The sequence below is a fragment of the Zonotrichia albicollis genome, chromosome 8 (assembly GCF_047830755.1).
Source record: "Zonotrichia albicollis isolate bZonAlb1 chromosome 8, bZonAlb1.hap1, whole genome shotgun sequence".
Lineage (NCBI taxonomy): Eukaryota > Metazoa > Chordata > Aves > Passeriformes > Passerellidae > Zonotrichia > Zonotrichia albicollis.
The window spans coordinates 1,219,530-1,241,531 of NC_133826.1; the positions used below are offsets into that span (position 1 = coordinate 1,219,530).

Sequence of the window (22,002 nt, forward strand, 5' to 3'; positions counted from 1 at the left end):
CGCCATTTCCCGCCCCGCGGTGCCGAAATGGAGCCCCGGAACGTGGCTGCTCGCGGTGCTGTACACGGACACACGGGGAACAGCACACGGAACGGCGCTTTCACAGCAGTTTATTGGTTTTGCTTTCCCCCTTAGCCCTGTGCGCAGCTACACTGCAGCCTCCTGGGGGGCTGTGCGTGGCTGGGCTCCATGATCTCCAGGGTCTGTTCCAAGCTCAGCAGATTGTCAGGATGGTTTGGGTTGGGAGGGATCCAACGGCTGAGGTGGAACGAAATTATATTCAAAGTCACAACAACTTGGAAGGTGCAGCGATGTTCTCATTAATCATACAAAATATCGCATGCCTTCACTGCCCCAGGCTGCTCCCAGCCCCAGTGTCCAGCCTGGTGTTGGACACTTCCAGGGATCCAGGAGCAGTCTCTGTGCCAGGACTTCCCCACCCTCCCAGGGAAGGATTTCTCCCCAATATCCCATCCAAACCAGCCCATGGAACAAACCCCGTGCTGGCAGCTCCCACCAGCAGTGAGAGAAAAATGCTGATAAAGGAATGTGGCCCCATGTTGGACTGTAGTTCTCTTCACTTTGTGCATTTCAAACACTCCCCTCTTTGAAAAATGCTTCTAAGAGCAGTTCCATTGGAATGAAAAGCAATTAGTGAAGGTTTAAGTACATTAGTCAAGTTTGTAATTCGGGAAACTCACTTCAGGCACTTGCTCTTGATTAAGGATATTGGCCTCATTAGTTTTTTTTTCCAGTGTTCTTTAATCCCTCCACTTCTTTTTTCTCCTCTCTCAGTGGAGGCAGAAACACACAGAAAATACTGGGTATTTCAACTGATTATTTAAAAAAACAGTGGTGGTTAAAAATGGGTTTTAAGGACTTCAGAGGGTGAGTGCTCTGTGCCTCAGGGCCCCTGGTATAAACACTGTGTCACTTTCATTCAGTTTCAATGCTGTTGGATAGCTAAGGTCCACGTGGAACATTGCTGACAAATTCAAATCTGGAATTTAAATAAGCTTTTGGCAATTCAGTACAAGATACGGCATCAGTAATATTTCAGAAGTGGAAATGTGATATCTGCTAAGGGAGGACAGTGAGCATCTCCTACTTTATGAATCAGATGAGGTAGAATTTCAGCTGGATTAATAAATAAGGCTGGTTTCATTTACATTCAGGAACATTTATGGGAAACACATTAACATAAAGCAACAAACTCATCCGGAAATAGCATGATTTGTACTATGTAAACTGCAAATACATTTTTATCCCCTCTCTAATGAGAAATTCCCACCCAACAAAGGCTTGTGATGCCTTTTCTGGGGCTACCTGAAAACAGAGACAGAAGTAAGGGAGTAAAAAGCAGGTATATTTATTGAAAGGCCTTCAGGTACATTTAGGGCAGACAAAGCCCACCAGTTACTACACCCAAAAATAGATGATGGGTCACGAATTTTTACACTTTTCTAAGTTTGGTCCATTTGCATATTGGGGATTAATCCTGCAATTACATCTTCAGGTGATGAAATTATTTACCCCAAGTTTGCTCCCCTTAACTCACTATTGTTTACATTTACTGGACCCTGAGACAGTGAGGAGTCCTTGATTCCCAGGCCCGGAGAGAAACTTTCCTGTCTGACCAAAATGTGAACTAGAATTGTATATAGAGTTTAGAGTTATACAATGAAGAACTGCAGGATCAGAAACATAGAAAAACAGAAAAGCCAGAATCCCAAGGCATCAGTGGGACAGTGTATTTTGTGAGAGTTTGCTCTGTGCAATGACGACGGACGAGGCGGCAATAGCGGCCCCTCAGAGCCCCCTCAGCTTTCCCGCGCGCGGGGCCGTGAGGGGGTGGGGGTGGGGGGGGGCCGAGCGCGCCCCTTCCGCGCACGCGCCGCCCCCGCGCGCGGGCGTCCCTCTCCTCCGTGCGCGTCGGGCGGCGCGGCGCATGCGCGGGGCGGCGCGCGCAGGCGCGGCGCGGTGCACCGTGGGATACTGCGGCCCGGGCAGGCTGGTGAGGCGGCGCGCGCGGGGCCGGCGGGGGCGAGCGAAGCGGGCCGGGGGCGGCGGGGCCGGGCCGAGCGAACGGGGCCGGGGGGAGCGAACCGCAGCGCCCCGCCCGCGCCTCACCCGCCCCGCGCCCCCGCTGTGTGTGTCTGCTGCAGCACCGGCGGAGCGGGCGGCGGCGCGATGGCCTCCAGCAGCGGCACCGACGTGATCCAGGTCACCAACGTCTCGCCCAGCGCCAGCTCGGAGCAGATGCGGACCCTCTTCGGCTTCCTGGGCAAGATCGAGGAGCTGCGCCTCTTCCCCCCCGAGTGAGTGCGGGCCCGGCCCGGCGCCGCCGCCTCCCCCCCGTCCGTCCGTCCCTCCCCCCCCGCCCTGCCCGCGGCCCGGCGCCGCCTCCCTCGCTCCCTGCCTGGCTCCCGGCCCGGGCCGCCCCCGCTCCCCGCGATCCCGCCCGGCCGCGGCGGGGGCGGCTCTCGCTGCCGGTGCGCCCCGCACGGCCCCGCTCGGGCACGGGACTGCGGGCGTGGAGCGGCACGTGCGGCTCCGGTGAAAGCCACGTTTGTCTCCGGGAGTTGTTTGTGCCCGCTGAGCCTCTGCTCTCTGCGTCACCCCCGCAGCGCCAAAACTTCCAGTGTACATAAATGCGTTTGTTACAAACGATTTTTTGCTAGAAGAGCAGCTTACCACTAATGTACAAAAAACACACTTCTGGTATTTGTGTTCCGTGCAAACAGATCTGTGCTGAGCTGAAAGGAAAGTGACAAATACGGATTTGTCGGTTGCACCTTTTGCAAGGAATTCAGCGCAAATTGAAACAAATAATGCACATTTCAAGTGTGTGTATAACTGAAAGCAAGTTTCAAGTACCCTGGCAATTTACAAATAGCAACAAACAAAAAAAAAAAGAAGACAGGTTTTATATCTTCACTTGCAGTTAAGGTCTAATGAACATAAATAATGAACATAAATTAAGTTCTAATGAACATAAATCCTTTCTGATGCAGTATAAAACCTGGGTGTTGGCAGTGCTGATGGTTTCAGTTTGATTGATTTACAAAGCCTGGTGTCGTTATGTGTTGGTGGTTTGCATATTCATCATATAAATTAAAGGGTTTCTTTCTGCCTCGTTGAACATTGATCAAACAATCAATTATTTGTAATACCCCAGATTACTTGGGTTTATTATTTTAGGGGAAAAAAACTCTAGCAGAACATTTGTTTTTCCTCACTGAGGTTTCTGTCCCTGTTAACAGAAACCAAAGACAGTTCCAGAGGGAGTTCCCTTGTTCCCAGCTGGGATACCTGGCGTGGCAGAGCAGTCCTTTCTGGCCTGCTCTGTGTCTGAGCACTTTGTCTCGTTTTTCAGGGCGGTTGTTGGAGGTGGTTTGTGTCTCTGACACTTTGTAGCTTTGTGTACACATTAACTGACCTGTTCAGAGGTTGCTGCCGTGCCTTGGTGTCGTTTCCCTTGTGTGAGGAGCTCGCCCCCAGGGAGTTTTCCCTGGGCTGATGGGAGTCTGCTCTGGCTCTTCAGGGCCCCATCCACAGCCCCCCAAAGAAAGGCACATTTTCTGGTAGTGCCACGTTCTTTTTCTGCTCCTTCTCCCTCAGATTCCATCTCCTGACTTCTCCCTTCCCGTGGTGCCCATGTATTTTTGGAGGGGTGTGGGATATAAATCATAATCAGTGAATTCTCCCCATGATCTGGATTCCTTCCTGGATCCTGCTGGGATTCTCCCTTGCCTGTAGTATGGCAGGAACCAATCCCATTTCCTTTGCTCCACCTCTTTGTTTGATCTGTGGCACTCTGGCTCTGCTGTACAACTTCCTCATTCTCCTGCTCTTCCAGATCATGTGTAACTTCCTGAGCTTCTCTCAATTCCTGTTTTTCCTCCTCTCCCCTCACCCACCCCTTTTCCCAGTTTATTTAATCCCCTGTTTCCCATTTCTTGTACACCTCAGCTGCATCTTTAATGCACAATCTGCTTTGGGACTTCTTCCAGTTCTCCTCCCCCTCCTCCTTCTGCTTTCCCCGACTCCATTGCCTGCTTCTCATCTTTATTATATTCCATAAAGCTCCATCCAGACTGGAAAGTGGAGGGAGTGGATTTCTGAGTTTCCTGTATTGCAGCCCCAGGAAATCCTTGTGTGTCCCAGCATTCCAGTGGCTGAGAGACAATTCCTGAATGCTTCAGCCTTGGGTGAATTAGAATAATGATGGATGGTGGCTTTTTTTGGGAGCTGTTGAGAACATCCAGTTCTTGCTGAATTTCACCCAGCTTGGATTTGAGAGTGAGTGGAAATACCATTTTTAAAAGTGCAATACACAGATGTAAATTAAATGTCAGGCTGCAGAAGCGTTGCCTCACACATTTTCAGTTGATATTTTAGGTTCATTATTTTGGGAGAAAGCTCAGCTACCCCAAAGCATTCCCACAGGCACTCCTGGCTGTAAACAGGAGCTGCTGAAGAGTCAATAGGATCTGCTCTGATTCACATTCCTTTGTTATCTGGCATTTTAAAAATGCTAAAAAATACTGGGCTGCATCTCTATAATGAATTGTGTAATTTTTATACAGTTTGGATTAGGAACTCCTTCAGCTCTGCCACCAACCCTTGATTTACTTTCCTTTACAATTTTTCTGTGATATTGTTAAATGCCTTCTACTAAGGCTTCTTTGGTTCTATGTAATCATTATTTTTTATTTCTTGTTATTTCTTGTTATTAATTATTACTTGCAGGCTGAAAAAGGCACCATTTTGGCAAGCTGCTGTGGATTCCTGGGCACAAATGAGCCAACAGATTCAATTTTTTTTCTCATTTATCACTGCAGTTATTTCCCAATTTATTCAGTCTGCAAGCTGTGGGAGCAAGTGGCTGTTTCTAATTTTAATGTTTCAGAAGCTGCAGTGTGCTGGCTCCAGTTTAGTTTTCCACACCAGGTGAAATGTGAGGTTATTGAAGTGTGGTGTGACAGACACTGGGGGCAGTTGTGCGTGTTGGGGCCGGTGGGGCTGAGGCTGAGGGAGCTTTTGGCATTTGCAGTGCCCAAAATAGAGCCTGGATCTGTGTGCTGGTGTCGGAGCTGCTCCCTGAATTGTGACAGCCCCCAGTGCTGAAAGGTTTGATCAAACTGCTCTGGAGCTGGGCTGCCTTTGAAGTCTGATGTTTTGGAGTTGGGCTGGCAATCCAGGTAGGAAAAGCAGCTTTTGTCAGGATCAGGGATGTTTTCAGAGCTCCCCAGGCTGGTCTGGATCTCTGGCCTGGCGTAGGAACAAGGGGTTTAGGATTTGCTGCTGCTTCCACTCCCTGCCTGGGCTTCTGGAGGCAGCTTTCAACTGCTCTGTCCCACAGTTCTGTCTGCAGAAGAATTTTCCTTCCTGTCTTTCACACTGTACATCCAATTACAGCAAAATCTGCCCCACTTTCAGGACAGGGGGGCTCTTAAAACCCATGCCTGGATTGACTGCACCTGGTTTTTCAGTTTGCTTTGGTATCAGGGAAGTTATAGCTGCAGTTCTACCTTTCCTTCCTGTCATAGGAAGTAGATATTTCTGGGTTGATTTTTCTTTGAAGTGGCACAGAACTTCTCAGTTTTGGGTTTGTAGGTTGACAGTCACTTGTTCTGAGCTGGAACAGCCCAGGCCTACCTTGGAGTGTGCTCAGTGTTTCATTCCTGCTGGAGCTCCTTACATTTCCTTGTGTTTGTTCTTCCCTGTTGAAGACAGGCAGGAGCTCAGCACTGGGCATTGCTCAGGATGTGGGAGCATGGTGAAGCTGAGATGGAATTGGGTTGATGAATGAAACAGAATCCCAGACTGGTTTGGGTTGGGAGTGACCTCAGAGCTCATCCAGTGCCACCCCTGCCATGGCAGGGACCCCTCCCACTGTCCCAGGTGCTCCAGCCTGGCCCTGGGCACTGCCAGGGATCCAGGGGCAGCCACAGCAAATCTGGGAATTCCATTTCAGGGTCTCAGCACCCTCCCAGCCAGGAATTCCTTCCCAGCATCCCACCCCTCCCTGCCCTGTGTCAGATCAAATCCTTCACCCCACACCCTGCCCCTACACGCCCAAGGATCCTTTAATCATCATCCTCTTCGTTTCACAATTGACCTTAATCAGTCATCTGGGGCCTAAAGCAGCGAGTGTGGAACCTCAGGGTTTAACTGAGACAGAATTGGTCACTTTGTCTCCTTTTTCAGCCAAGTTTTCCTCCCAGCCAGGGTGGAATTTGCATTTAGGTGGCCACTCTTAGAGAGCAGAGCTCCTGTGCAGCTCCAGGGGATGACAGAGCTCTGGTGCAGCTCCAGGGGATGACAGAGCTCTGGTGCAGCTCCAGGGGATGACAGAGCTCCCGTGCAGCTCCAGGGGATGACAGAGCTCCCGTGCAGCTCCAAGGGATAACAGAGCTCCCGTGCAGCTCCAGGGGATGACAGAGCTCTGGTGCAGCTCCACAGGATAACAGAGCTCTGGTGCAGCTCCAGGGGATGGCAGAGCTCCCGTGCAGCTCCAGGGGATGGCAGAGCTCCCGTGCAGCTCCAGGGGATAACAGAGCTCCCGTGCAGCTCCAGGGGATGGCAGAGCTCCCGTGCAGCTCCAGGGGATGACAGAGCTCTGGTGCAGCTCCAGGGGATGACAGAGCTCTCGTGCAGCTCCAGGGGATAACAGAGCTCCCGTGCAGCTCCAGGGGATGGCAGAGCTCCCGTGCAGCTCCAGGGGATAACAGAGCTCCCGTGCAGCTCCAGGGGATGACAGAGCTCTGGTGCAGCTCCAGGGGATAACAGAGCTCCCGTGCAGCTCCAAGGGATGACAGAGCTCCCGTGCAGCTCCTGGGGATAACAGAGCTCCCGTGCAGCTCCAAGGGATAACAGAGCTCTGGTGCAGCTCCAGGGGATAACAGAGCTCCTGTGCAGCTCCAGGGGATGACAGAGCTCCGGTGCAGCTCCAGGGGATGACAGAGCTCCAGGGGATGACAGAGCTCTCGTGCAGCTCCAAGGGATGACAGAGCTCTGGTGCAGCTCCAAGGGATGACAGAGCTCCCGTGCAGCTCCAAGGGATGACAGAGCTCCAGGGGATGACAGAGCTCCGGTGCAGCTCCAGGGGATAACAGAGCTCCCGTGCAGCTCCAGGGGATGACAGAGCTCATGTGCAGCTCCAGGGGATGACAGAGCTCCCGTGCAGCTCCAAGGGATGACAGAGCTCTGGTGCAGCTCCAGGGGATGACAGAGCTCCTGTGCAGCTCCAGGGGATGACAGAGCTCTGGTGCAGCTCCCAGAGGGACTATAACAGCTGGTGTGGTTGGGGTTTGTTTTGCTGGCACTGTCCCTGACGTGGCTCTGTCTCTTGCAGTGACTCCCCCTTGCCGGTGTCGTCGCGCGTGTGCTTTGTAAAGTTCCACGACCCCGACTCGGCCGTGGTGGCCCAGCACCTGACAAACACTGTGTTCGTTGACAGAGCCCTCATAGTCGTTCCCTATGCTGAAGGTTTGTAACTTGTTTGGTGTTCTATGGGGCCACCCTTGGGTGGTGGTTGGTTCCTGTCCAGTGCTCAGAATTTGACAGTAGTCTGTGTCAAACACGTCAGAGATTGCCATCCTGAAACCCTTGGTATATTGCCTTGGCCCCTGCATTTGGTCACTGTGTTTCCAGAGTGACACCAAATCCAACTGGAAAGTTTTGTGTATCTTGAAGTTTTTTTTTTTGTGTGTCTAAGAACGTTTTAGGCAGAATTCTATGCCAATTTTGCTCCGTGTCAGTCTCAATGAGACATTTTCCCAAACAGTTTGTAATGCAAACAGGTCCATATTTTAAGGAAATTTTACCTTAATAATTGTTTCACTCTCTTCATGAGAATGGTTTCTCCCTCCCTGAGAGTGCATGGGAGAGTAATTAACATTCCTTTGGGCTGTGCTGCCGCTGCATTTAATTGGGAACATCCCCAAAAAAAGGCCCTCACTCTCCTTGTGGAGTCCAGTATACCAAGGGTTTGAATAATTATGGTTTAATTCAAAAGTGACAACTTCCAAGAGGTGCCACATGGGCACTGGTCCTAGTTTTTAATTCCAAGTTTTTCTTGTTCATCCTTGATATATTTAATAGAATTTCACTAAATAATAAACTCTTCTCTCTGTTATTTGTGTGTGTGATTTTTGTAGTGGAGAAGGCAAATGCAAAGCCCTTCCAGATGACTGAAAAACAGTGGGTCCTCTGCAGCTACAGGGGATTCTAGCCATTAACTAAAGGCCAGCAAGCACTCAAGTCCCCAAGTGTTTTCCTGGTGTAACCACTTGTTAACTACATTTTCTCTTCTTCTTTTTATTTTTACATTTTAGGGTGTTACAGTAATTTGAAAGGCAATGAGCAGGGTTTTTGGAACTTACCTTAAAAGCAAAGTGCTGAGAAGACACCTCTTCTTACAGAAGTCTTATTAAACTCTTCTAGACTTGCTTTAGAAGTAACTGATTTCCATTGTACTTGTGCATTTCTTGATTTACTTCTGGGAAAGGTTGAAATGAATAAAATCTTGCAGATTAAGTCATACTACACCGCTAAGTTGGGTACATGGCCTGGGGTCACACCTGTAATCTTAATCTGTCATACTGGAGCTATCTCTTGAGGCCTGGGGAGCTGTCTTATCTTATCTTTGTATTCTTTAAGCTTAAAAGATACAAAACTTAAACTTTAAAAGATGTCCAGCCTAATTGCTGGAGTGTAGGAATGTGCAGCCTCTGACCGAGCCCTGCTGCTGCTGAGGGCTCAGAGCCCCTTCTGCAGTGGAGTTACTGCTCCTGCTGCAGAGCTGAGAGCTGCTTGTCCCTGTGTGGGTGTTAAACACAGCACCAGGCCCGTGGGGTTCTGCTGGAATATTCTCCAAGGCCCATGGCAGTAATGCCAGTGTTTAACTCTTCCTACAAGGATAAACCCACCTTTCTCTTTGTCAGTCCCACTTTGTCCACTGTGGATAAACCTGGCACACAGAGACACCTGCCCAGCAGCTGGGCTGCAGAAAATGCAATTTTTAAAGTAGAATATTTTCCTGGGCCTGTCAAGGAGTCACTCCTGGGCTGTACCCTGTGTGTCTGACAGTTCAGAATTGAATGGCACATCACAAGGGAGATGTTCAGCCAGTAAAGCATTGCCCCTGGGTTGATAATCCCATCCTTGTGCTGGAATCCAGTTTTCCCCCAAAACTGAGCTGCCAGGGTCCCAGCTGAAGCAGGAGTAGCATTTCCCCAGCCCACAGTGCCACTGCTGATGTGCTTAAAGCCAGGCCTGTGCTGAGTGGGGCCCTGCTCTCTCTGATGTCTGCTGTGCTAATGAACCTGTGTGATTATTGCCTGTCACTAAAGCAAATGTTTATTATCTGTTTAGCGCAATAATTCCCCCCCTGTCCCAAGTTTTAGCTCACACAGACACTTTGGTGTTGGCTGTTGCTTTGTGTTATAGAACTATACACAAAGGCTACGGTAAGGTTTAGTATTTGTCATTTTCTCTGGGCTAATTCCTGGATTTGGAAGGAACTCTTAAGGTTAAAGATGGCTGGGGGGGGTGTTTAGGTTCTTTGGTTAATGTTTGTTTCTTTTGTCTGTTTCTTTTTCTTTCATTTCTACACATTCATGCAGTATTTCATGGTTCTAACAAAGCAGCAGTAAAAAAAGCTCTTGAAGCATGAAAATTAACTGGTGAGGGGCCTCATTGCTTTTTTTAAATTGTAGTTTATTTAAATACTTTTTAAAGAAACAATTAGAGGATCAGATGCATGAATTTTTTTAATGGATGCAGATCTTCTGTGAGGTGTCTCGAGCTAAGTCTGAGGATTTGTATTTAGATGCCAGAAATGTTGTAGTTGCACTAATTTGAAATGTTTAGCTGTAATTGATAAATATCCTCTTGAGACATAATTTTGCATGCCAAATGACCCCATAATCTCTCTGTAGGTATGTTGATATATTTATGCATTCCTGCCCTTTGCCTCCATGACCTTTTTCCCTGTCCCTCCATAACTTTGGGTATCTAAAGTGCTGCCAGCTCAGTGCCACGAGCCAGATATCAGTGCTGTGTATTGTACATTTGTGTAGATTATCGGCACTTCTCAGTATAGGTGGGAGGAACCATTACCTTTATTTAACAGTGGTTTTTCTTTTTTGTTGTTGTGTTTTACAGTTCTTTTCCCTGGTTCAGCCTGAACTATATACCAGGCCCTGCTGAAAATACCACCCAACAGTTTTCTTCTGCAGCTTATCCAGTTTCTCTTAAGTGCCCTGTACATATTGTATGTTTTATGATGAGATGCAGTTTCTTAATATGTATCACAGAAACACTACTGGTATTTGCAACTATATAGTAAAATTGTTTTATTGAACTCTCATTTTGGGGGCTTGGGCACATTAACAAATTAATCCATCTGTATAGGGCTTTTGCTGTTGGATAGAGTAAAACTCCCTCCACACGTGTTTGCTAGTAGGGCCCTGAGCACTCTGTGTGCAGAGCAGGCAGTGCAGTAACCCCTGGGCTTAGCTGGCTGCAGGAGTCCCCTGTGCCACAGCACTGCTGGTGCTCTAGGCTGGCACATGTTGGAGCAAAAGCCTTTTACTGCACAGGTAAGGAATGTGCCAGCATCCCTGTGTGTGTCCCAGCCACAGCCACAGCCCCAGCCTTCCCGGAGAGCCGCAGGGACCGCATTCATGGGACACGTCAGCAAAAGCCCTACCCAAAAACACCCATCCCTTCTCTTTAAGTTTGCCAAAATTTGTATGGTAGGTGTAAAAAGAAAACATAGTGAACTGTACCATATTATTAACCCCTAAATCCAACTTTTTTTGTCTTGTGTATCTTGATTTTTCTGTGTGCTTTGTAGTGAAGCAGCCGACACGAGTCGTTGTTCATAAAACAGCTTTTGAAAGTTGAGAGCACTCTCACCCCTGGAGAACCGACTGTGCTTGCTTACGTTTGGTTCATGACTTAAAAATCGAGTACAGGTGATGAAACCTTGGCAGTGTTAACAACAAAGTAGTGTGTATTGTGCTATTTTTTTGCTCTAGAAACTTAACCTTTTGTAGAGAAAAAGGAACAGTCAAATTGTCACCCATTGAAGTTGCATTCTGACAAAAAAAGTTAATGCTAAATATTAATAGCCATCAAGCTTTGTATTTTAGCCAACATAAGTACTTTCAACAAACTCAGGTGGTGTATCAGGGAGACTTTGCTGGGTGTATTTGTGTATTTGGTGCCTCTGGGCTGGGCTGCCCTCTAATGCCAGGCTGTTTCCCTGCAGGAGTCATTCCTGATGAGACTAAGGCTTTGTCTCTCCTGGCACCAGCTAATGCCGTGGCAGGGCTGCTGCCCGGGGGTGGCCTGCTGCCCACTCCCAACCCTCTCTCTCAGGTAGGCTGGGGTGTCTGCTGCTGCATTCCCCTTCCCTCCTGCTCTTTCTTTCAGGGCTGATGTGTTCATTCCAATCGACCCTGCTGGATTGGGGCAGCTCTGATGGGATTGGGGCATGACAGTGACAAGTTGTTAGATGGAATATCCTTATTTCCTCTTTCCTGGTTCCTCAGGGCCCTGTTTGTGCCTCCCACCCCTCTCACCCCGCTGTACTTTGCAGATGTGACAAGCAGTAGAGATCTCACAGATTGTAAATTCCTCAAGTCCAAGGAGCTGCCACACTGTGAGATTCCCTTCATTAATCCTCCAGCTGAGGGGAAAATTGGAGCCTGCTTGTGTGAACCCACAGGAATTCATGTGGAAGATGAACAGTGAGAATTGCACATTGTGGGAGAAGCTGGAGTCACAGCTCAGCTCTTAACAGGGCACAGAATCAAAGTGCAGGAGGCAAATTAATCACAATAAAGCCTCATTAATTCTGCACCTCTCAAACCCTCCCCAGCTCCTGCTTAGCTGAAGGAGCCTCTGGCCATGGAGCTGCTCAGGAGGGAAGAGCCTGAATTTACCCTTTGGAACCCAGGGAAGGGGCTGGGAGAACCAAATACAACCCAGAGATTTCATTCACTGTAAAAAGTGTGCATGTGCATCCTGGAAATGGATGCTGAGCCACCTGAACTGCAGCTGTGGCTCTGCCCCAGCCCCTCTGCTGGGGACTGTGCTGCACAGTTCAGCACATCTTGGCACTGTGTGTTGGCTTTGGCTGTCTGTCTCAGTCATCTCATTTGAAATGGCCCAAAATCAGCTGCTTTAGGGAGCCTTCTGCTCTCCCAGTAGCTTTTTCACCAAATTGGAGACATTTGCAGGGATGCAGTCTTGTTCAATTGCTTTTCAACATAAACCATGGCCATGTCAACCCTAAAATGAATTAGAAATGGGGCAATAGCCTCAAAAACTTGAAATGAATTTCCATTTTAGCACTGAAAAATAACTTCATTTTCAACTATCCCTTCAGTTTGCTCCTTCCCCTTTATTTCCCTGCCCAGTGATGTCCTGAGTGAGTTTTGTCACTGCTGTGCCCTAACTGCTGTCTCTGCCACAGATTGGTGCTGTCCCTTTAGCTGCTCTAGGAGCTCCTGCTCTCGACCCTGCCCTTGCTGCTCTTGGGCTTCCTGGAGCCAACCTGAACTCCCAGGTACGTCCTCATTCCAGATGTCCTTTATTGCCCCCTTTCCTGCTCTGAGAGTGGCTTTCATTTGTGCCACCTCACAGCCACTGCCTGGGAACTCCAGGGGTTGCAATGAAAAATACCTGCTTGAATAGCAAAGTAAATGCTGGAAGGGGCCAAGGAATAATTAGGGAATAGCAATGAAATATTTCAAATATGTGTCATCATCAAGGCCACGAACCTGCCGTGTTCTTCAAGTAAAAAGTAGTTTGGTTTTTTAATTTTGTAGGTGTCAAAAATGTGAGGAAACTTCATCGGGTTGTTACAGCTGAACAAAACAGGCTTTTAAGTACTAAGTACTAGAATTTATACTAGATATTTATATCAATAAAAAATACATCAGTATAAATCTGTTGGTCATATCTATATATATAAAATATTTAAGAAGTAAGAATAAAATACTCTTTTACAGCCACAAGAAGCAGCAATAATTTAATGCATTGCTACTGCCATCACTTAAATTTTTTATGTATTCCCATGTGGAAGAACAAGTAAATGATGGTGAAAATTAAATAACAAATAAAAAAAAAATAAAGGCAGATTAGAAAAATGTAAATTTGGGGTGATGGAGGATTTTTGTACATTAAACCATCAGATTGTAACAAACATTTCAAAGTGAAAGTTGGGGTTCATTATTAAAAAAATGAGTGAGAATTAAACTTTTTTCTTAATACCCCGTTGGTGCAGGCAGTGACTGATCATGATACCTGGATTATCCTAAGAGCTGTAAAATACATTTTTTTCGTGGAATATTTAAATGTTTATAAGTTGGCATTGAGGTCTTCAGTGGACAGACAGCTTAGAGAGGGCTCTGTTCTCTTGCAGTGACAGAAAACCCTGTGCACAAAAGGTTACTAGTGCATAAGGACAGGCACACACCAGCAGTGTATTTTTATCCATTGGTATTTTTATCCATTGGTATTTTTATCCATTGGTATTTTTATCCATTTGAGGTTTTACCCATTTGTGGTTTTACCCATTTGTGGTTTACCCCTGCTCCTGCCCGGGCAGGGCTGGCTTTGGCTGCTGTGGAAAAATGAAAAATGAATCCCCAGTGTGGGGTGTTCACCCCTCCCAGCACAGCACCCAGAGGGGCCTTTCCTCTTTGCTGGGGCTGTTCTGCTCTGCTTTTCCAGCTGGGAGAACTCCAGAGGACATTCCAGGGAAAGTTCTCTGGAGCTCTCCCCTCTCCCAGCCTGGTTCTAACCTTGTTTTTCCCTCACAGTCTCTTGCAGCAGATCAGCTCCTAAAACTGATGAGCACAGTGGATCCAAAGTAAGCACCAGTGTTCCCAAACCCTTGTATTGCACTGCTGGGGGATTCCATGGGGATATCCATGGGAATATCCATGGGTTCAGTGCCTGCTGGAGCCTGAAGGGCCTTGGAGCAGCCTGGGCTAGGGAAGGTTCCGTGCCCATGGCAGGGGGTGGGATCAGATTGATGTCCCTCCAAACCAAAGCCACTCCAGGGCTCTGCAGAGCTGTATCCCTTGGGTTGCTGAGTGCTGAGTTGTGGAATTCTCTGTTGGCCAGGTTGAACCACGTGGCTGCAGGTCTCGTGTCCCCCAGTCTGAAATCAGATACCTCCAGTAAGGAAATAGAAGAGGCCATGAAGAGAGTCCGAGAAGCACAGTCCTTAATCTCTGCTGCTATAGAGCCAGGTAACTGCACCTGCAATGGGCCTGGGCACTGCTCTGAGCAAAACTGGAGCTCTGCAGGGCTCTGCCTTCGTGCCTGTGCTCTGGGGGAATCCCTTTAGGAGGTTTTTAATCATCCTGCAGTGGATGCTCCATTTCCTGCAGGAGCAGCTTGGAGTTAATCCATTGATTTCCCAAAATTCACTGATTTCAAGGCTGTAAAACAACCAGGCTTCCCTTGCTGCTGCCTCAAATTCCAAGGGAATGTGCATTTCCTGGCCTCACCACTTGGCACCCTGCTGATGTTTCTCAGGGATGCTTTCCTTAATCTTCATTCCTAATCTGGGAGGTTTGTAAATAATTCTTTTTTAGAGCTTCTTTCAGCAGGTTTGATTATAGAACAAGCAGCTCTCACAATTGTCAGAGCCACCAAATCTGAGAGGCAGAAACTTGACTACTGAAAATAGAGAATATTCATCAGTCCTGCAGCCTCCTGATGGTTTCTAGGAAAGAACAGAGCTCCTGCTCTTGCTTAGCTGGAGGCTTTTTTGTGGGATATTTAAAACAATCATTTGTCAGGTTCTTCAGCCCCTCAGGAAATGGCAGATTCTGGGATTTTCACAGGATTTTCCATTGCTCTACGGCCATCAGCTTTTCACTGACTTTAAGATTTTTTTCTGAATTTTGGCTTCTCCAGTTTTGCATAAAACTGTTATTTTGTGTCACAAACATATACCCATCCTCTGTTGGTTCTTTTTGTCTTGTGAAGAAAATTACAGATGAGCCTTCACTTCAAATGACAAGATCAGGTTGATTTATATCAATTACATGAAGCTCAGGGTCCTTTCCTTTAGAAAATCTTTTTGAATATTAAAATAAAACATTGGTTTTTATTGTACTTTTCCTTTTTCAGACAAAAAAGATGAAAAGCGAAGACATTCGAGGTCGAGGTCGCGCTCGAGGAGGAGGAGGACACCTTCCTCATCCAGACACAGGTGACTGAGCAATTCCTGAGCAACACAGCTGGAACAGTTCCTGCAGAAATCATCCTTGGGAAGAGCCTTGGGTTTGATTTGGGGCTCCAGAGCTTCATTGGCCATTTCAGTGTGCAGGCTCCTTATTGAAGTTGGAGGGGAGACGACCCACCTTGTTTTATAACAGTGTTAATTCACTTCATGCATATTGCAAAATCTGAGCTCACAATAGGTCAGAGATAACATACCAACTCCTCCTTATGTTTCCAATACCAAGATTTGGGTTCTCAAAATTATTCTTGCTTTCCCAAAACAGCCAAAGGTAGAACATCCACTTGTTATGAGAAAGCTGCCTGAGAACTCTGATGTGCAAGGCTCTCAAGGCCTTCATGTTTGTCACTTTTACCTGTAATTAAAAATAACCTGAGAACCTCTGCTGTTCACAGAAGCAGGCTGTGAGAATCTGCTCCTTACAGCTGCCTTCTAGGCCATCCCTGAAAAAACCTCCAACAGCTCCTGGCAGGGCTGGGTTGGGTTTGGGGTTCCGGGCTGGGAGCAGCCCCAGCATCTCCTCCCTGTGACTCCATGGTGCTTGTGCCTGGCAGACGCTCCAGGAGCAGGTCAAGGAGAAGGTCCCATTCCAAATCCAGGAGCAGGAGGCGATCCAAAAGCCCGAGGAGAAGGAGATCTCATTCCAGAGAGAGGAGCAGGAGGTCTCGGAGCACATCCAAAACCAGGTAATGACTCCAGGGAGTCCAGGCCTGAGCAGGGCAGGGACCGTGCCCTGTGCTGCCACTGCTGTGTCCCCACGGGGCTGTGTCCCCACGGGGCCGTGTCCCCACGGGGCTGTGTCCCCACAGGGCTGTGTCCCCACGGGGCTGTGTCCCCACAGGGCTGTGTCCTCATGGGGCTGTGTCCCCACAGGGCTGGGTCCCCACAGGGCTGGGTCCCCACGGGGCTGTGTCCCCACAGGGCTGTGTCCCCACGGGGCTGTGTCCCCACGGGGCTGTGTCCCCACAGGGCTGTGTCCCCACGGGGCTGTGTCCCTATGGGGCTGTGTCCCCACGGGGCTGTGTCCCCACAGGGCTGTGTCCCCACGGGGCTGTGTCCCCACGGGGCTGTGTCCCCACAGCTCAGAGAGGACAGGGAAGGGCTGGAGCACCTGGGGAGCCACCCCTGCCCCTCCATCCCTTTCCCTGGACAGCACATTAGGAAGTGCTGTTTGAAAGTGACTTTAACTTAACCTTCTTTTCTACTAAAAGGGATAAAAAGAAGGAAGAGAAAGAAAAGAAACGTTCTAAAACTCCCCCCAAAAGCTACAGCACAACCAGAAGATCCAGAAGCACAAGCAGGTACAGAAATGGGATTTTTCTGTGCTCTCTGTTCCCAGCAGGATTTTGATGCACTTCAGTATTAAATAGAAAAAAGTGTTGTTGTGATAGAGCAGCTGGTGTGTGGAAGGTTCCCTGCCCATGGAAGGAGCTGGGCTTTGAGGTCCCTTCCACCCCAAACTATGCCTGGATCCCATTGGATCGTGCTTCCAATGAGGATGTGTCTGGTACAGGCACAACAGCACCTCTGCCACCTGTGTCTGTTGATACTTGCATTTTCCTGCAGTGTCTGAGGTAAATTCTTTAGGCTTGAAACAGTTTTCCTTGCTCTGTGTCAGAGTTTGATGCTCCAGGGTCACTGCCAAGCTCTTCCTCATTTAGGGAATAAATCCAGGCAAAAATATTTCATTTAAAAAAAAATCCAAATTTAGCTTGCAGCTTTAACGACTCTTTAGTTCTTAATCCAACCTACCCTGTGAACAGGGCTAGGGTTGAAGTTAGAGATGCATTTGCAGGTGTAAAAAATGAGCAGAGATTTGCAAAGCTGCCGTGTGTCCCTGCAGGGAGCGGCGGCGCCGGCGCAGCCGGAGCGGGACGCGCTCCCCGAAGAAGCCCCGGTCTCCCAAACGGAAAATGTCCCGGTCGCCGTCGCCCAGAAGGTCAGGGCAGCACCTGGCTGGGAACAGTGGTGTCTGGGTGGGCAATGCACACATTGTGACCCCCAGGGATTCTGTGTGGGGGAATCTTTGCTGCTTTTGCGGAGCCGCTCTGGGGTTGGCTGGGAGCCCCAAGGGTCAGGGGTTCCAGGGGTGGTAGGAGTGGATGTGCCACCATTCCCAGCCCCTTTGGCTCTGCACCAGGAATCAGCCGGTTTTGGGTGGCCTGGGTGTTCTGTGACCCTGTCCCAGGATGGGGAGCTCAGGGTGCTCCTCTGCTGTTCTTGGTGTCCAGGATTTGCACTCCATGGTCCCTGTGGGGCCCTTCAGCTCAGGAGATCCCATGGTTCTGTTTGCCACAGCATTGCTCAGCCTTGGCTTTGTGCTGTTGTCCTTGAGCCAGAGCTAAGAATTTGGGATTTTGGGTATTTCCTGGAAGCACAGCCTGTTCCCTGCACTTGCCCTCTGCCATTTTCCTTTGGGTTTGCTGTGGGTAACGCTCTGGACACGGTTCCAGCCATGGAATGGGGTGATGGGGATGGGCCTGATCCTCTTCCTGCTGATCCTCATAGGCATAAAAAGGAAAAGAAGAAGGACAAAGACAAGGAGAGGAGCAGAGACGAGAGGGAGCGGTCAACGAGCAAGAAAAAGAAGAGCAAAGACAAGGAGAAGGATCGAGACCGGAAATCCGAGAGCGACAAGGATGTGAAAGTATGTTCCAAAAAGCCCTGGGGCTGCTGCCAGCCCTGCCCCACATCCCCCCTGCCCCGGCCCACTGGGAAGTGCTAACGTGTCCCTTTCCCTGGCAAAGCAGGTCACAAGGGACTACGACGAGGAGGAACAGGGCTACGACAGCGAGAAGGAGAAGAAGGAGGAGAAGAAGGTGGCGGACGCTCCCTCCCCCAAAGGGAAGGAGCCCGCGGCCGAGAAGGGCAGCGGGGACCCGGGCAGGGAATCCAAGGTGAACGGGGACGACCACCACGAGGAGGACATGGACATGAGCGACTGAGCCGCCCACAGCCCCTCAGTGTGATCCTTTATGCTGTACTTGTTAATCCTCAACCTAGATGTATCCAGCTCCGAGCTCTCCATGGTCTGTCCATCCCGATACTAACTCACACCCAAAGCTTGAGACAGGGATCCCCTGCTCCGGGGCCCAGCTGGGGCCGGGCCAGCCCGCACGTCCCTCCCACAGCAGGGGCTGGGCCTCCCTCCCTCCCTCCTTCCCTCCCTGCTTCCCTCCCTCCCTCCCTCCGGAGTGTCCCTGGCTGAGCCAGCAGTGTGGCAGCGTCCCAGGGGCGTGGGGAGTGTGGCACAGCCCCTGTCCTGTGGGAATGCCCTGGGACTGGCACAGCCCCCCTGTCCTGTGGGAATGCCCTGGGAGTGGCACAGCCCCTGTCCCATGGAAATGCCCTGGGACTGGCACAGCCCCCCTGTCCTGTGGGAATGCCCTGGGAGTGGCACAGCCCCTGTCCCATGGGAATGCCCTGGGACTGGCACAGCCCCTGTCCCCTGGGAATGCCCTGGGACTGGCACAGCCCTGCTGTCCTGCAGCCACCGAGGGGTCGGCCTTGGATCGCACCAGCTCTTGGTGCTCTTGGCTTTAGTTGTGGTTTTAAGCCACGTGCTGGGCTTGGTTGGGTTTGCTTTCCAGTGGGTTTTGGTTGGCTTTGCCCAGGGCTCTGTCTCCACTGTGTCCGTTCAGCCCTCGGGAAGGGGAATCCTGGCCGTGCCCAGTGAGGGAGGGGTGGGGGAGCAGCCTCGCCCAGGGCTGGGGCTCAGGAGCTCACCCGCTGCAGCAGGGAGTGCATTTTAAAATGACCTTGGTCTGTTTTTAAAGCAAGTCCATTGATAATGTACTTTTTACTTGATCTCAAGTTGTACAAACGGATAAATTTGTGTTCCTGTCCCGGCCGTTCCCTCCCTCCCGCACTCGGTGACCCCATGGTATTTGCAGAGTAGTTACCCAAAGCTGTTCCTTAGTTCCAGCAGCTCCAGAGCTTTTACTTTTGTGCAGGTAAAGAGACAAAAGTAGCCGACAGTCTGTGCCATGTCGATGTACAGTTTCGGAAAATGTTTTACAAAACTTTGATAATAAAACCCTGAAACTTCACCTCCTCTTCCTAGAAAACTCCTGCGTTTTATTTCTACCTCTGAGTGCACCAAACTATGTGCTCCTTACAGGGGACTTTTCCATCTCTGTTACGGTGAAGAAGGAATTATTTTACTTTTCCGGGGGCAAATGGGTTAAAATGGGAATGTGGAGGTTTGTGGGGGTGCTGGTGGATGAAAAGCAAGAGAAGCTCTGGGGAGACCCAGCCTGGCAGGGAGCACCTGGATCAACCTCAAGGCTGCAGCCACTGCAGTTATGAAAACTCTTGAACTTTCAGGAAGTTTTCCTGCCCCTTTGGACACAGGAGATTTTCCATCAGCAGCTCTGTGCCTGCAGAGGGAGGCCCTGATCCCTCCCAGCTCAGGGGCTGATGCTGGGGGCAGCAGAGCAAGGCTGAGTTAAAAACCTTCAAGCCCCAAAGCTATCCCTCCAAACCCCCCCTTCCCCCCCAAAAAAAGCCCAGAAGAACCCAAAACCCCAAATAGTCTCCCTCAAAGCCAAAATACCAAACCAAAAATCCCCTCCAAGCCCCCACCCTCCTGCAATGCCAAAGCCTCCATGGCCATCCAGGCTTTGCTCTCCTTCCCCCCAGAACTGTCCAGCCTGTGATCCATCCGTGCCTGGATGGAGGAGCTGAAACCTCTGCAAGGACCCAACAGAGTTCAGTGAATTTCAGGCTCCTTTTCCCCGCTCCCTCTGCTCCTGCATCCTTTCCCCATGAAACCTGGCATTCAGAGAGGGCCGAGAGGAGGCTGTAATGAAAATGCAGGATTTTATTTAAAAAATGACCAAGAAAATGCCCTTGCAGAACGCAGCAGCAGGAGCTCGTTCCCTCCCCTCCGGTGCCGCCCCCGCGGGACAGGAGAGGGAAGCCTGGATTGCACAGGTGGAGCAGCTTCCAAATCCAACAGCATCGTTTGGTCTTTATTCTAACAATGATACAACCCAAAGTGACTAGGAGTGAAGGGGAGGGAAAACCAGGGAGCGGGCGACAGCAAAACCAAGAGAGGTGACTCGTTTTCCATGGGAGTTACAAACTGTCAGGAACAGAAAAGTGAAACTGCAGCATTACAGGAATTGGTTAATCCGGATTAAATAACGCAGTTCTCCTGGCGGGAATTACAACTCAGGAGCAGAGACAGAAAATAACAGAGGGCCGTGGGAATACCAACGGAACCGGGGGATTCCAGCACAAACACACCCGGGAGGGACGAACGGACTCGAGGCAGGAACAGGAATTGCTGTGCTGGGAGCTCCGGAGAGGAAATCCAGGGCGTTCCCTTTGCCACGGGACAGAGCAGGAGCTTGGAAGACCAGAGGAACAGTTTGGTTCAGGAACAACCCGCGGGATCCTTCCGCAGCGAGCTCGGAACCGGGCTGAGCAAAATTCCTGGTTGTCTTTTAAGAGCCACAAAAATCCTCAGGAAAAACAGAAGTGGTGGGAGGGGAGCCCCAGCCTGGGCAGCAGCAGCAGGACGGGATTCCCACCAGGGCCAGCTCCCTTCTCCTCCTGCCCTGGGGCGTCCAGGGCTGCTCCTGGGCCCCCGACACTGCCAGGCCACAGGGACGAGCTGGAGCTGCTGCACAGACACAATCCATGGATCTGTGCTCTCTCCCAGGGACCAAACCCTCCTGAACACCTGGCCTGGCCTCCAGGAAAAGGGGAAAAGCCCAGGTGAGGCTCTGCTGGATCCATGCTGCTTGGAACAGCGATTTCCCAGAGCCACGGGCCAGGGGAGGGACCCTGAGCCCCAGGCTGGGGCTGGGAACACCCTGGACACACATCCGGGCCCACAAACATTCCCTGTGTCCATGCAACACCACCCAGTGACAAAAACAGGCTGCAGTGGAGAAAACATGGGTATAAACATGGATCTGAACACGGGCAGCCCCTCGGGTCCCTCTGACTGGGAATTCCTGCAGTGCATCCATCGGGAATGCCCAGGTGTCCCTGCATGTGAGAACTCCTCACCAGGAATGTTCAGCCAGGACACACAGCCCAGGAGGAGGGACAAGCACTGAGAGCAGCCCTGGGAGCTGGGGACAATGCAGGAATTGCCATCCCTCGGCTCCACAGGGAGAGCAGGAGCAGCTGCAGTTCCTGGGATAACCCAGCACAAGGCCAGCCCAAAGCTGTGCCCACATTCCAAGGCAGAACAAGCCTTGGGAGCAGCTTCCTGCAGCCCTTCCTGCAGCCCTGGCAGTGTCCTGGGGCTGAAAATCCCCCAGGTCTGCAGCCAGAGGCCACAGGAACCACAGGAAACTCTTGCAGGGCCTGCCCTGGGCTTTGGGCACACACCCTGCAGCCACCAGGGCTGTCCAGAGGGGACAGAGCCACAGCAGCCTCAGTCCCACAGGAGGCACCCAAACCCTTTTTGTTTTCCAGTTCCAAGGCCAGGATCCCCCCTGGGATCCAGCAGTGGCTGCACTGCCCAGGCCCCACAGCCCCAGCAACACTTCCACAGAGCCAGGGATGGGTTTGGGATGAGCAAAAACGCAAAGGACACAAAGCCGTGGATGTCCCTGTACCACTGAGCAAAGGGAGCTCTGACATTCACCTCGGGGGGAACCTCTCACACTGGGATTCCCAAGGCAGGGGTGCCCTGTAAGGCACTGGCACAGGTCCTGCAGCTGCACAGAACACCCCAAAGGGAGCCCTGGAGGGGAAGAGCC

At 50.4% G+C, this 22,002-nt stretch overlaps 1 protein-coding gene across 4 annotated transcripts; it reads left to right on the top strand.

Annotated features, from left to right (window-relative positions):
* Positions 1–1,896: 1,896 nt before the first annotated feature.
* SRSF11 (serine and arginine rich splicing factor 11) lies at positions 1,897–20,746 on the top strand. 4 transcript variants are annotated; one of them, XM_074545589.1, is made up of 13 exons: positions 1,897–2,014; positions 2,166–2,318; positions 7,361–7,494; positions 11,285–11,394; positions 12,494–12,586; positions 13,845–13,894; positions 14,152–14,279; positions 15,169–15,250; positions 15,835–15,966; positions 16,492–16,581; positions 17,124–17,219; positions 17,789–17,927; positions 18,028–20,746. In XM_074545589.1, the coding sequence occupies exons 2-13, from the start codon at positions 2,191–2,193 to the stop codon at positions 18,223–18,225; spliced, it is 1,380 nt and encodes a 459-aa protein (XP_074401690.1). In that variant the 5' UTR covers positions 1,897–2,014; positions 2,166–2,190; the 3' UTR covers positions 18,226–20,746. The 4 variants fall into 4 exon arrangements, with proteins under 4 accessions (XP_074401690.1, XP_074401691.1, XP_026654844.2 ...); XM_074545590.1 differs by having other exon boundaries at positions 18,031–20,746; XM_026799043.2 differs by lacking the exons at positions 1,897–2,014; positions 2,166–2,318; positions 7,361–7,494 and adding an exon at positions 7,501–10,988.
* The last annotated feature ends 1,256 nt before the right edge of the window (positions 20,747–22,002 follow it).

What these genes read in the sequence shown, in the direction of transcription:
- SRSF11 (XM_074545589.1), top strand. Translation starts at nt 2,191, where the DNA reads ATGGCCTCCAGCAGCGGCACCGACGTGATCCAGGTCACCAACGTCTCG. An exon ending in AGTCGTTCCCTATGCTGAAG is followed by an intron (nt 7,495 to 11,284) that starts GTTTGTAACTTG and finishes GTTTCCCTGCAG; the next exon opens with GAGTCATTCCTGATGAGACT. An exon ending in GAGCCAACCTGAACTCCCAG is followed by an intron (nt 12,587 to 13,844) that starts GTACGTCCTCAT and finishes TTTCCCTCACAG; the next exon opens with TCTCTTGCAGCAGATCAGCT.